At 35.0% G+C, this 14,898-nt stretch overlaps 1 protein-coding gene across 7 annotated transcripts in view; it reads right to left on the bottom strand.

Moving 5' to 3' along the window:
- Positions 1 to 14,898, bottom strand: part of TTC3 (tetratricopeptide repeat domain 3) — a 187,913-nt gene that overhangs the window by 17,326 nt on the left and 155,689 nt on the right. For 6 of the 7 annotated variants that reach the window (XM_074213971.1, XM_074213968.1, XM_074213969.1 and 3 more), the window contains 4 exons: positions 14,585 to 14,681; positions 10,004 to 10,104; positions 1,442 to 1,529; positions 945 to 1,046 (listed from right to left, as the gene is read on the bottom strand). In XM_074213971.1, the coding sequence (XP_074070072.1) occupies positions 945 to 1,046; positions 1,442 to 1,529; positions 10,004 to 10,104; positions 14,585 to 14,681 (388 nt within the window). Of the gene's footprint in view, positions 1 to 944; positions 1,047 to 1,441; positions 1,530 to 10,003; positions 10,105 to 14,584; positions 14,682 to 14,898 lie in introns of those variants that run through there. The other variant, XR_012473988.1, reaches the window with a different exon arrangement.

The raw sequence follows: 14,898 nt of genomic DNA, 5'->3' as shown, positions 1-14,898 counted from the left end.
TTAAAGAAAAATATATAATTTTGGTAATGTTGGCTCAGTAAAAGTAATCAACAAATCACATATCTGAAAGTATATGCAACATTCCATACCCACAGTCACCTACCTTTGCAAAAGAGAGGAGCATTTTCTTTTAAGCAATCTGTATTGATATCTTTTGTTTTTACATCACTTGCATTTCCCAGTGGAATCTCTCTCTCTCCCTACCTCCCCCGAGGTCTCTGTCTGTCTCTCTCTCTCTCTCTCTAACAAAACCTTATCTTGGTTTTGTTATATACAACAGCAACAAAAAAGGCAGGGAATAAAAGTTAAAAAAATCTATCCCACCTATGAGCTTTGTCTGAGAGTATAATCAATAATACTGCTCACACTTCTGCAAATAAGACAGGGAATATTTTCTCAACTGATCTCATGTATATCCCTTTGCAGAAATTATATTTTGTCAAGAAAAATGAAACATATTAAATTAAGTACAAGAACATTTTTCTACATTCTAGACAAATAAAACTGATATCCTTTTTATTCAATTTGATAAGGAAACAAATTCTGATTTCTTGATTTTTGGTCTCTTCCTCAAATATTTAAAGCCAAGAACAAGTGGAATTACTAGAAAGGGTTGATCAAAGACTGTAGCAACAGCTGCTCAAGATTTATCAGAAGGAGTTAAAAATAGGACCTTCCTAAGACAGAAGAACACTTCAGGGTATGGTTAGGAAAAAAAAAGGCTGCCTTCATAAAATAAGTTTTATATATATATATATATATAATATTATATATCACCCAAATTACTAAAGTAAACGGTCTTAAGAGTTCAACAGGAGTAGAATTAAACCAACTTGTTTAAGAATGAAGTAAATTCTCAACCAGACATTGACAATTAGAATTGTAGTCTCCCTTTTCTGCGTCTCTCTCTACTCCATCCCAATTTATTATTTGAAGATACTTACTAAATGATCTGGAGGCAAAGGAAATTCAGGAACTTTTACTTTAGTAAGTTTATCAAGTTGTGAACCAGCTTTAACTTTCTGAATTTGGTCTTCAAATTCAAACTATAAGAAGTAAAAAAATTGAGTCAGTTTTAGATTTCAAATGTTGGTTATTCTTTTTTTCCTTTCAATAAAAATGAGTATCATATAGTCCTTAGAGAAAAACAACATTTCTCCTATGCTTACCACTAAAAAGTTTAAATTCCTATTAAATAATAACATGAATTCAATTAAACCTGAGACATTTGTCTGACATGCACAATGTGCAGGACTTTGTTGCTAGGTACTAGAAGAGAACAAACTAATGCCTTTTCAAATACTTTCAATAAAACACAACATTTTTTGAAGAAAATGTTTTAATAATAAAACTTAAATGCGCACAATTTACTAATGTCAATTTGAGAAATTTTAGACAATTCAAAAATTTACATATATGTAAAACATTCTATATAGCTTACCTCTGCCTTCTCAATTTCTTCTTTTATATTTGAAATAACTGATTCCCAGTGATTAATCTCAGATTCCAAATTAACGTATGATATAGAACTGCAAAAGTTTCAAAATTTAGAATTAACATTCATTTTAGAAATTCATAATCAACATAGGTATCTGAATGCATATGGCAACTAATTTTAATTCATAAGTTGGATCAATTTGACCCAAAGCAAAGAGCAATTTTAAAAAATATTAATTTATTTTTTTCAACCATAAGCAAAGATAGTTTTCAACATTCATTCTTTTAGTAAGATTTTGAGTTCTACAACAAAAAGAGCTACAATTAATATTTTTGTATATGAGGGCCTTTTCCCCTTTTTTATGATCTCTTTGGGAAACAAACCTATTAGTGATTTTGCTGGATCAAAGGGTATACACAGTTTTATTTTCGTTTGGGCATAATTCCAAACTGCTCTCCAGAATGGTTGATCACTTCACAATTCCACCAGCAATACATTAGTGTGTTAGTTTTTTCTAATCCCCTCCAGCACTGATCATTTTCCTTTTTTGTTATCTTAGTCAATCTGATGGGGTGGAGGAATACCTTATAATTGTTTTAATTTGCATTTCTCTAATCAATACTAAGAGCATTTTTTCATAAGACTACAAATAACTTTAATTTCTTCATCTGAAAACTGGCTGTTAACATTCATTGTCCATTTATCAATTGAGGAATAACTTGTATTTATTTGACTCAGTTCTTTATATATTTTAGATATGAGAACTTTATTAGAAAGGCTTGCTGTAAAAATTGTTTTCCAGCTTTCCTTTTGATCTTGGTTGCATTGGTTTTATCTGTGTAAAATATTTTTAATTTAAGGTAATCATATCTCTAACCCTTCTTTGGAAATAACTCCTCCCCCTTTCCATAGAGAGATAAACTATTCCATGTTCTCCTAATGGGCTTATGTTATCACCTTTCATGTCTAAATTCTGTGCCCATTTTACCTTATCTTGGTAGAGGATATTGGTCTGTATCTCTGTTTCTGCCATACTATTTTTCAGTTTCCCCAGCACTTTTTGTTAAAGAGTGAATTCTTATGCCAGAAGCTGGAAGCTTTGGGTTTATCAAACGCTGGATTAATATAGCCATTTACTACTGTCTCTTTTGTACATAATCTATTCTACAGATCCAACATTGCTTCTTAGTAATGGAGAGTTTTAATGATTCCTGCTTTATATTTTTAGATATGGTACAGTTAGGCCACCTTTTTTTCCATTAATTCCCTTGATATTCTTGATCTTTTATTTCTCCAGGTGAATTTTATTATATTTCAAGCTCTTAAAATAATTTTTTGGTAGTCTGATTGGTAAAGATATTGAATAAGTAACTTAATTTGGATAGAATTCTCATTTTTATCATAATAGTTTGGTCTACCATTGAGCAACTGACACATTTATATATCTGATTTTAATTGTGTGAAAAATCTTTTGTAATTGTTTTCATATAGTCTCTGAGTTTGTCTTGGCAGTTAGACTAATAAGTATTTTAAATTGTCTATAATTACTTTAAATGGAATTTCTCTTTCTATCTCTTGCTGCTGTGCATGTTGGTAATATGGAGACATGCGGATGATTTATATAGGGTTATTTTATATCCTGCAACTTTGTTTAGCTGATTTTCTAGTATTCTCTAAATATGCCAGCACATCATCTGCAAAGAGTGAGAATTTTGTTTTCCTATTGCCTATTCTAATTCTTTCAATTTCTTTTTTTTTCTCTTATTGCCAAAGCTAACATTTCTAACACAATATTGAATAATAGTGGTGATAATGCGCATCCTTGTTTAACCCATGATCTTCCTGGGAATGCTTCTAGCTTATCCTCAATATATATAATGCTTGTTGATGATTTTAGATAGATACTACTTCTCATTTTAAGGAAAACTCCATTTTTTCCCTATGTTCTAAAGTGTTTTTAATAGAAATAGATGCTGTATTTTTTTTTTTTTTGCTTTCCTTTGTTTTTGCAAGGCAATGGGGTTAAATGACTTGCCGAAGGTCACACAGCTGGGTAATTGTTAAGTGTCTGAGGCCAAATTTGAACTCAGGTCCTCCTGACTCCAGGGCCGGTGCTCTATCCACTGCGCCACCTAGCTGCCCCTGGATGCTGTATTTCATCAAAATCTTTTTCAGCATCTACTGAGAAAATCATGATTTTTGTTAGTTTTATTATTGATATGATCAATAATGCTGATAGTTTTCCTGGCATTAAACCAAACCTTCATTCCTAGTATAAATTCTACCTGATCATAGTATATAATTCTAATGTCTATTTGCTGGAATCTCTTTGCTAATATTTTATTTAAAATTTTTCCATCAATATTCATTAGGGAAATTGGTTTACAATTTTTTTTCCTCTTTTGGCTCTGCCTAAGTTTTGGTATCAGCACGATATTGGTTGTCATAAAAGGAATTTGACAGAAGATAGCAATCATTAGAGACTTAGAAGATTAATTTGTTTATTAATGCTTTCTACAAAAAGGAGTTAAAATTGCCAAATAACCTTGCAAAAAATCTGTACTGTATTTATTTCCTAGAAAAGACAGTGTCATAATCAGATCTGTGCTTTAAGGAAGATCAACTTGATGCCTGACCAGAATATGAATTAAAGCTGGAAGAGATTTGTGACAGGGAGACCAACCAGATGGCTATAGTTCAAGTATGACGTGATGCAGCATGATGGTGGCAACATTAAAGGAGAAAAGGAAGCATTTACTAGAACAGTTAAGAAGACAAAATAGGCAGAACTTGGCAAAGGACTGTATTTGGGATGAGAGAGTAAGAAAGTGAAGATAATATCTATGTTGCAAGTCTGAATGAATGGGAGGTTGGTGGTATCTTCGATAACAAAAAATTTATAAAGAGGGAGAAGGATTATGAAAAAAAATGAGTTCAATTTTGGACATGTTGAATTTAAGATATCTACAGGACCTTCCATTTGAGATGACCATTAGACATTAGAGTTGGAGATCTATCTGAGTTTGGAGATTAGGAGAGAAATCAGGGCTGGATATGTGAATTTTGGAATCACTAGTATAGAGATGATAATTAAATCCATAGGAGTTGATAAGATCATGAAGTAAAATAGTATAGAGGGAGAGAAGAAGAGGGCCCAGGACAGAGCTGTGTGAAACTCCTTTTCATCTGGAAGAAGATCAAAAAATTGATGCTGAGAATTGATCAAATAAGGTAGGAAAAGAACCATGAAATAATGCCATGAAAAACTAGAAAGAAGAGACTATCAAGAAGAGCATAGATAAATGGATGTCACTTGTGAAATTTTGGTCATCTAGAAATGGTTTGAAAGGATGAAGAGATGAGCAGTTGTAGCTGGTGATTTTCTTCCATGGGATGAAGACATGGATACTAAAGCAACTATTTGTCAACTTGATAGTCACAATAGACAGGTTAACTCTCTTCCTAAGAACATGCATCTAAGACGTCACAAAAAACCTCCCTAAATTCATAAAATTGCATGATTATTATTCACTATTGAGATTTGACATTGCCAGAAGGAATTTACAAAGTACCGATTAAAATATTTTTGGGTATTTATTTGGGTAAAAATAGAAGGAAATAGGGGCACAAAGAGTTATTTTACTGTTGTTATTTATCAAAGACAAGGACTTTAGGAAGATAAAGTAGTTTTTGAAAGGAGATGATGTCTGAACAGATTAATATGGGAATTATGATCAGCATCTATTTAGTGTCTGCTATATGCAAAAAATATGGTAGGTACCAAGAATGTAAAGAAAATTAAAAATTAAAAAATAGTCCTTGACCTTGAGGACATTAAATTTTTACCTGGAGAGTATTGCTACTTTTACTTTCCAGGTATCAGTGGGACTTGGTAGAATGAGACTCAGGACAGAATATTGACAGAAAAGGGTAACTTTATTCACAAGGAAAGGAGTAGACAGATAAACCATATGGTAGCTCTGGTTATAATACTTATTTATCCATATTCCTTCTATTATGGCTGTTTAAAATTTTGGTTAATTTAATGAATTTAATGAAGCTATTAAAAAAATTAAAAATTGGAAGTAGAAAATCAATGATTAAGTGTGAAGTATGGTTAAAAGGGTAGGGTTGAATTATACTGATGTATTATTTAGAAAATGAAACTACTGAAAGTCACTAGATTTCCCACCAAGTCAACCTTATTCTCACATGGTAAGCACTAATGAAACATTATAAACCATAAATATAATTTTTACATCATGATAATTTAAAAAAATTCTTTTAAAATGATGAGTTAAGATACGCGTAAAGGTGGCAGAATAGAGGTCACAACCCAACTGAACTCTAAACATTCCCTTACAAACAAAAAGTCAGAGTGAGACATTTTTTCTCACTCAGGAGGTCAGGAGGAGAGATCCGTGACACCCGGGTGGGAGCTGGCCTGCAGTTTGGCTGGAGCACCCCTGTTGTTGGCTACAAAAGTAAAAGCAATATCTTTGGTAGCTCTCTGAACTGAGACAGTGAGGGGGTTGGATAACTGGTCAGAAAGATATTATGAGTGCCCTATGCTGACCCTGGGTGCAGCTGGTGCTAACTGACAAGCCTAGTTCGAGGCTGTAGGTCCAAGGTACTTGTGATTGGTCACAGGGGAGCAGGGGCCCTGGTCACAATTCCAAAGTGGAGAGGAGAGCTGGTGTTTATGGCTACAGGAGAACAGGGGACCCAGTCACTGTTTCAGGATGCAGAGGAGTATGATTATAGGGGGAACAGAGACCCTTCCTGGGTAAATACCAGAATGCTGACCAGAAAAGCAATGACCACATCTCTCCCCAGATTATTTCACTTTGGGAGTTCAAAAAACTTACAGACACCCATAGCTAGGCCTGAAAAAGTCAGCACAAAAAAGCCTGAAGCTTAGGACAATACCTTCTCACATCAAGGTGAGTAGAGCTGAAAAAGTTCAAAGGCAAGATATAGGCTGGAAAAATGAGCAAACAAATAACCATAAAAATATAATGGTGAGGGGGGTGGCGTAGTGGTGTAGTGGAGAAGCACCGACCCTGGAGTCAGGAGTACCTGGGTTCAAATCCAGCCTCAGACACTTAATGATCACCTAGCCGTGTGGCCTTGGGCAAGCCACTTAACCCCCCCCCCCTCCTGTTTGCCTTGCAAAAACCTAAAAAAAAAAAAATCTAATGGTGGCAGGGAAGACAAAGACAAATATAGAATAAGACACAATGTAAAAATAGCTGTAAGTAAAATCCCAAAGAAAATCGCTAGACCCAAGCAATTTGGGAAGTGTTAAAGAGAATGATGCCAGAAAATTATGAAGAGAGCTTTAACAGCTTTTTAAAATAGGCACCAAAAAATATTGAAGAAATAACACCTTAAAAAAAACCAGAATTGGTTTAATGGTAAAAGAGGCACAAAAATTCACTGATTAAAAAATAACTTCTTAAAAAACAGAATTAGCCAAAAGTGAGATCAAAAGCTCACTAAAGAAACAGTTCATTAAAAATTAGAATTGGACAAGTGAAAGTTAATGACTCCATGAGATATCAAGAAACTAAAAAAAAGTAAAAGAATAAAAAAATAGATAAAGAGGGATGCAATGGCAGAAAGGAGAAAGGAGAGGTAGAATGGGGAAAATTTTCTCACATAGAAGAGGCTTGTAAAGAAGGGCTTGTATTGTGGCAAAAATGGAAGAGCAGCAGGCAATGGTTGAGCTTCACTCATCAGAACTGGCGCAAAGATACATACAGACACTTTGTCTCTCTGTCTCTCTCTGTCTCTCTCTGTCTCTCTCCTCTCACCCAACAGAAAAATTAGAGGGGAAAGAGGGAAGATGATAAAAGGAGGGTGGATTACAGGAGATAATAGTTAGAACAAAAGAGATTTTTGAGTAGGGACAGGATAAAAAGAGAAAGAAAGATAAACAGAACAAAGCAGTAATCATAATTGTGAAAGTGAATGGTATGAGCTTACCCTTAAAACAGAAGCAGATAGCAGAATGGATTAGAAACCAGAATCCAAAATATGTTGTTTGTAAGAGACACACTTGAAACAGAAAGACACATAGAATTAAAATAAAGTGTTGAAGCATAATCTATTATGTTTAAACTGAAATTTAAAAAAAGCTAGAGATAGCAATCATGATATCAGATAAAATAAAAACAAAAACAGACCTACTTAAAAGAGATAATCAAGAAAACTACATTTTGCTAAATGGTATCATGGACAATAGAATAATAATTTTTTTTTACAGCAAGTTTCTCTGATAAAAACCTTCATGTTTTCAAGTATAAAAACAACTGAATCAAATTTATAAAAAGTCATTCCCCAACTGACAAATGGTCAAAAGCATCTCAACAGGCAGTTTTCAGAAGAAGACAGTCAAATTATCTTTGAATAACAAATGAAAAAAATGTTCTAAATCCCTAAAGATTAGAGAAATGGAAATTAAAACTTTTGAGATACCACTTCATACCTATCAGAAATGACAAATGCTGCAGAGGATGAATAAAAAGTACACTGTTAGCGGATTTGTGAATTGATTCAATCATTCTAGAGAACAATTTGGAATTATGCCCAAAGGAATATAAAACTCTGTATGCTTCGATTTAGCAATACTTCTACTAGTTCTATATCCCAAAAAGATCAAAGAAAAAGGAAAAGAACCTATATGTACAAAAATATTTATAGCATTTCCATGATAGTAAAGAATTGGAAATTGAGGACAATGCTCATCAATTGTGCAATGACTGAACAAAACATGGCACATGTTATGATGGAATAATACTGTTTTGATAAAAGAAATGATGAGGACGATGATTTCAGAGAGAACAGGCAAGACCCCTAGAAACTGATGAAAAGTGAACAGAGAAGAACTGGTAGATCACTATACACAGTAAGAGCAATGCTATGATGATGATCAACTTGAAATACTTTGCTACTCCGATTAATACAATGATCCAAGAAAATTCCAAAAGAGTTATGATGAAAAAATTTTATTCTTCTCTGGAGAGAGATAACTCATGAACTCGAGATTGCAAATTGAATTCTTTCTCTTTCTCTCCTTTTTTCTTTTTTAGGTTTTTGCAAGGCAATGGGGTTAAGTGACTTGCCCAAGATGACATAGCTAGGTAATTATCAAGTGTCTGAGGCTGGATTTGAACTCAGGTACTCCTGACTCCAGGACCAGTGCTCTATCCACTGTGCCACCTAGCTGCCCCTTACTCTTTCTTATAAATTTATTTATTTTTCCAGCTACAAAGATAGTTTTCAACATTCATTTTTTAAAAAATATTTTATTCATTTGTTTTACCAACTACCTGCAATGGCAGTTTTTACCAATCTTTTTTTTTGCAAGGTTTTGAGTTTTACAATTTTTCTCCCTGCCTTTCCCCTCCCCCTGACAAAAAGTAATCTGATATAAGCTCTATATTTAACACCATGATAAACATAGATCTATATTGAACATGTTATGAGAGAAGAATCAGATCCAAATGGAAGAAAACATTAGAGAGAAAAAAATAATAAATAAGATGACTTCTAAAAATTGAAGATAATATGCTTTGGTCTTCATTTAAACTTCACAGTTCCTCCTCTGGATATGGATGTTCTATTCTCCATAACAATTTTTTAAAAATTGTCTTTGATTATTGTGCTGCTGAAATGAACAAGTCCATCATGGCTGATCATGAACCCAGGTTGTTTTTAAAATGTGTATAATCCACATTCATTTTTGTTAAGTTTTTGAGTTCTACATTATTCTTCTTCCCTCCCACCTCCCCTATGCAGTGAATAATCTGATATAAGCTATACATGTGTATGTTAAACATGTTTCCATATTGGTCATGTTGTGAAAGAAGATTCAACTAAAGGGAAAAAAAAGCTATATGAGGAGAAAAAACAAAGCATAAAACAAATTTTAAAAATTTAAAATTGTATGCTTTAGTCTGCATTCTGACTCATAGTTCTTGCTCTGGTTGTTGATGGTATTTTCCATCACAAGTCCTTTAGAATCGTCTTTGATTACTGAACTGCTGAGAAGAGTAAAGTCAAGCAAAGTTGATCATCACACAATGTTGCTGCTAATATGTACAAATTCCATTCACTTCACTCAGTATCAGGTCATATAAGTCTCTTTCTTTCATCATATGAATAACATGGAAACATGTTTTGCATAATTTCACTTGGATAATTAATATCATTTTATGTACCTTTAGTGGGTTAGAGGAGGTGTGGGAGGAAGGGAGATAATTTTGAACTCAAAGTTTAAATAGAAAAGAATGCAAAAAAAAGTTTATAAAAGAATGAATATATTGTATCAGTATCTTATTGATGGCCTTATTGTTACTATTCTAGATACATAAAGGTCACATTTACATTTGTAATATCTGTCGTTTCACATTTTAATAAACTGAAGGACAATTAAATCTTTCTCCAAAGTTTTGAAAATGAAGTTAAAAAAATTCCTGGAATGCATCAAATCTACAATTAATCAATCTTGCTTCCATTTACTAAATGACACGCAAAAAAAGCTAAAAAATCATATATTACCTGTTCATTAACTTTAGGTTCTTAATATATATTTCTGCTTTTGAGGCAGTGAACTGCAATTTATTCACATCAGTATTTTTCCAGTTTTCAAGTATGGCCACCTAAAATTGGAGAAATTTTAAAATTTAGCAAAATTTCTCATAATTTAGATTTCTTTTAAAAATGCTTTAAATTCATAGTTTTTGATACTTATTGCAACTTCAGACAGTTGAATATTCAGGGTACTACCTTGGCTTGTGGTCATTTTAAAAGATGAATATAGAAATAAGAAAATTTTGTGAGACTAAAGAATCTAAAATTTATATGGAAATGCAAATAATCACATTCTATCAATAAATCTAGAACTGGTAAATGTGTAGAAGTTTCTGGGGAAAATGAAAAGGCTACTTTCTTTATTAAAGGACTTTAGTGGACTAGAGAAATTGATTTCTCCTGCCAGGATTATAATCACATACTATGGAGAAGTTAAGTTTCAGGAAAAAGTTCTTTCTAAACTCCTCTAATTTTCCTGACTGGCAATTCCAATAGATGTGTGGAAAGAGCCATGAGTGCAAATAAGTGAGTGAACTTGGGATGTATTAAGTTTTTTTGAAAAACCATGTTTTCCTAGTTTTTAATGGAAAAAGGGAAGAAAAAGGTTTGCCCTGCATAAAATCTACATATGTATGTAAACAAATGTGTGTGTGTATATATATATATATATATGTATATATATAGCCATATGTTTGCCTTCTTTTCATGTAAGTTCACACATTAGTGTATGTATAACATTAAAATTTCCTTTTCTCATTTTTTATGTATTTATTCTTATTTTGTACAAATGTTTTTATACATTACTAAAATATTTTTAAGAGTAAACATGATACGCCCTCCCCCCCAAAAATATAGATCTGCATAAGCAATAAAGTAAAGGGAAGAGAAAAACATTACAATTAAAACTAAAAAAAAAGTAATAGTAATAATTTTAGGTATGGCCAGGTGTTGCAGTGGACAGAGCACTGGCCCTTGGAGCCAGGAGCATCTGAGCCAAAATCTGGCTCCATATACCCAACAATCAGCTAGCTGTGTGACCCCATGCGAGCCACCCCAACCCTATTACCCTGCAAAAACTTAAAAAAAAAAAAAGACCCAAAATAAAATAAAATAGTAATAATAATAGTAGGGGGCAGCTGGGTGGTGGACAAAGCACTGGCCCTTGAGCTAGGAGCACCCGGGTCCAAATACAGCCTCAGACACCCCAAAATCACCGAGCTATGCGGCCCCAGGCAACCTCCCCCAAAAGAATAATAATAATAATAATAAAAATAAAAATTGTGCTTCATTCTGTGTTCCAACACCACCAACTCTGTCGCGGGTGAATCACATTCTTTATGATAAGCCCATCACAAAAGTTACTTTCATATTTTTCCACCATTGCCATTGCTGATCGCAACTCCCTTCTTTTATATTTCTCCACTACCATGTACTATATTTTCTCTCTCCTTTTACTCTGACTCTGCTGTAGGATAGCTAAGTGGCGTAGCAGACAGATCCCTGGCCCTGGGGCCAAGAGGCCCTGAGCCCCCATACCACCCCTTAGGCCCAGCATCCACCGGGCCCTGTTGTCTCGGACAGGCCATCCAACGTCAGCCCCTTGCAAGAAGTAAAAAAGAAAATGTGTTATATCTGACTACTCTCCCCCTGTGGTTCATCCTCTCCTTCATTCACATCCCCACTCCTTCCTACTCCAGATGCCTATACCCCATGGAGTATATATGCTGTTTCCTCTCTGATGACAGCAAAGATTCCCTCATTCCCCCTTGCCTTCCCCCCTTCCATATCATTGCAATAGCTCATTGTAATAAAGAAAAATCTTATATGAAATATCTTGGCCTATTCCCCCTCTCCTTTTTCTTTCTCCCATTACATTTCCCTTTTATATATTAACTCCATTTTTACACCACATTAATACCTTCAAACTCAGCTCTCTTCTGTGCTTCATCTATAAAAGCTCCCTCTACCTGCTCTATTAAATGAGAAGGTTCATATGAGTATTATCAGTGTCATTTTTCTATACAGGAATACATGTAGTTCATCATCATTAAGTCCCTCATATTTTCCCCTTCTCCAATCTCCATGCTTCACCTGAGTCCTGTACATGAAGATCAAACCTTCTGTTTAGCTCTGGCCATTGCAGCAGGAACATTTGAAATTCTCCTGGTTCATTCAAAGTCCATCTTTTTCCCCTGGAAGAGGACATTCAGTTTTGCTGGGTAGTTGATTCTCGGTTGCATTCTAAGCTCTTTTGCTTTCCGGTATGTTATATTCCAAGCCCTCCGAGCTTTTAATATAGTTGCTGCTAAGTCCTGTGTGATCCTGACTGCAGCTCCACGATATTTGAATTGTGTCCTTCTAGCTGCTTGTAATATTTTCTCTTTGACTTGGGAGTTCTGGAACTTGGCTATAATATTCCTGGGGGTTGTTTTTTTTTGGATCTCTTTCTCAGGGGGATCAGTGGATTCTCTCCATTTCTATTTTTGCTCTCTGCTTCTAGAATATCAGGGCAATTATTCTGCAATAATTCTTTGAAAAAGATGTCAAGGCTCTTTTCCTGGTCATGACTTTCGGGTATTCCAATAATTTTTAAATTATATTTCCTAAATCTGTTTTCCATATCAGTTGTTTTTTCAATGAGATATTTCACATTTTCTTCTAATTTTTCATTCTTTTGGGTTTGAAGTATTGTGAGCTGATTTCTCATAAAATCAGCAATCTCCCTCAATTTTATTCTTTGTCTGAAGGATTTGTTTTCCACAGAGAGCTTTCTTATCTCCTTTTCCATCTGGCCAATTTTGCTTTTTAAAGCATTCTTCTCCTCAATAACTTTTTGAACTGTTTTATCCATTTGACTTATGCTGGTTTTTAACATGTTATTTTCTTCAGCATCTTTTTTGATCTCCTTGACTAAGCTGCTGACTTCATTTTCATGTTTTTCCTGCATATCTCTCATTTCTTTGCCCAATTTTTCTTCTATCTCCCTCACTTGATTTTCAAAGTCTTTTTTGAGTTCTGTCACAGCCTGAGCCCAATTTCTGTTTTTCTTGGAGTCTTTAGATGTAGGAGCTTGTGCTTCCTCATCTTCAGACTGAGTGTTTTGATCCTTCTTGGGATCACAGGAAAAGTATTTTTCAATGGTGCTTCCTTCCCCGCCCCCCCACACAAACAAGGATCTCTGTGTGTGAGGCTCTGTCCTCCCTCCTGGTCTGTGAATGACCATAAGCACCTCCCTCTGCCACGGGGCTGAGGTGGGGGGGGGGGTCTAGACTGCGATCAGGATCTGAATGTGGTCAGAGCCCCAGAGTCCTGTTCCAGGGACAAAGGAGAGAGCTGGGCAGTCTCTCTCCACTCCCCTTGCTAGGCTCAGAGTGCTTATGCCCTGGGGGCTCCTGGTTACCAGCTCTGCCTGCTTCCTGTTCCTGGATTTGGGCTGCCACAACCATGCTTCTCTGCTTGCTGTGTGCCCTGAGGGCTGGGCTTCACATGTTCACTCTGGTAGAGGTGCCCTGCTGTTTCCCCAAGTTGTGCCTGGTGCTCCCTGGGGTGTAACAGGACAACAGGACCCCCCCCCCCCACCCGCTGTGAGCCATGGTGCCCTGGGGCTGCTTCCTGGAGGCTGAAGTTCCTTTGCTCTGGCGGGCCACCCCTCTGGTGGGCTACCACTCCAACCTTCTGAAGCCAAGCCTTTTCACTCTTTTCCAGGTTACCCTGGGTTGGAGAACTGCCTCACTGGGTCCCTCTGTAGATCTTGTCTCTCAAAAATGTAGTTAAGAGTCCTTAGCTTACAAGTTTTAAGAGAGAACACCTAAGAGGCCATCTTGGCTCCGCCCCCCCCCCTTTTTAAACAAGAGAAAGAAGACATTTGGTGCATAGATGGAAATGAATGAGATAAAGGGAGAGAGAGATAGATTTATGGCATTCCTTCTTGTTACTTTATGCCATCTAAAAATGGTGATAGAGGTCTGGAGGTCTGATAAGTTGTCAAGTTTTATTTGCCATTTTAGAATTCAAGGATGTGGATAATTTACATTTAACAGGGCCAATCTAATCCTTAACAGATATATGTTTCCATTATGAAATAACTGTCAGCCCCTAATAGCAAAAACTTATAAAGCAGAGATATGACCAAATACAAATAGGTAAAACTTGACAAACTTTACAAACAGAAAAGGCTTTCCTCTCCTTTAATAGATGAAGAAACTGGGGCTTAGAGAGGGGAAGTAATTTTCTTAAGGGCATGTACACATTGAAATGGCAAAGGTGGAATTTGAATAGATTTTCTGACTCTAAATCCTGAGTTTTTTCCATTTGTACTACAATGCCTTCAATTCAGAGAAATTAGATACATACAAAATACTGTCAACCTTCCATTGCTTAACAGTTTGATTTAAGTGTTGTGAAATATTACAACTGGATTCCATTTGAGTTCCTCTCTATATATTATTTTATATACCAAGTATACCCTGAATTGGCATACATTTTTGAAATGCATTTACTTCATCCAGCTTAGCATGCTATGAGAAAAACAATACCATCACGACTCACCTCTGCCATCACAGATCTTTTAATAGTTTCATGGTAATTCTCTTTTTCCTTCTTTATAAGTTCCTCCATTTTCAATTTTTCATTTGCAAATTTATTACTATGAGATTAAAAAAACACTCAAAATATTTTAATCCAGTGAGATATTATACTATATAGATTTATCTTTGTTGAAAAGAAATTAACATCTTACAATAGCACATATTTAAATGCTTAGTTATTTAACAATCAGAATGTACATTTAATAGAATTACAGGCAATAATTCACTGGGGTTGGGGATTAGGTGTAGAGTAGGGATGTTTGTAGCTTAGTCAAT

This window comes from Macrotis lagotis, chromosome 1, assembly GCF_037893015.1.
Source record: "Macrotis lagotis isolate mMagLag1 chromosome 1, bilby.v1.9.chrom.fasta, whole genome shotgun sequence".
NCBI classification, from domain to species: domain Eukaryota; kingdom Metazoa; phylum Chordata; class Mammalia; order Peramelemorphia; family Peramelidae; genus Macrotis; species Macrotis lagotis.
Note: the sequence above shows the minus strand (reverse complement) of the source record. Positions and strands in the feature narration are given on the sequence as shown.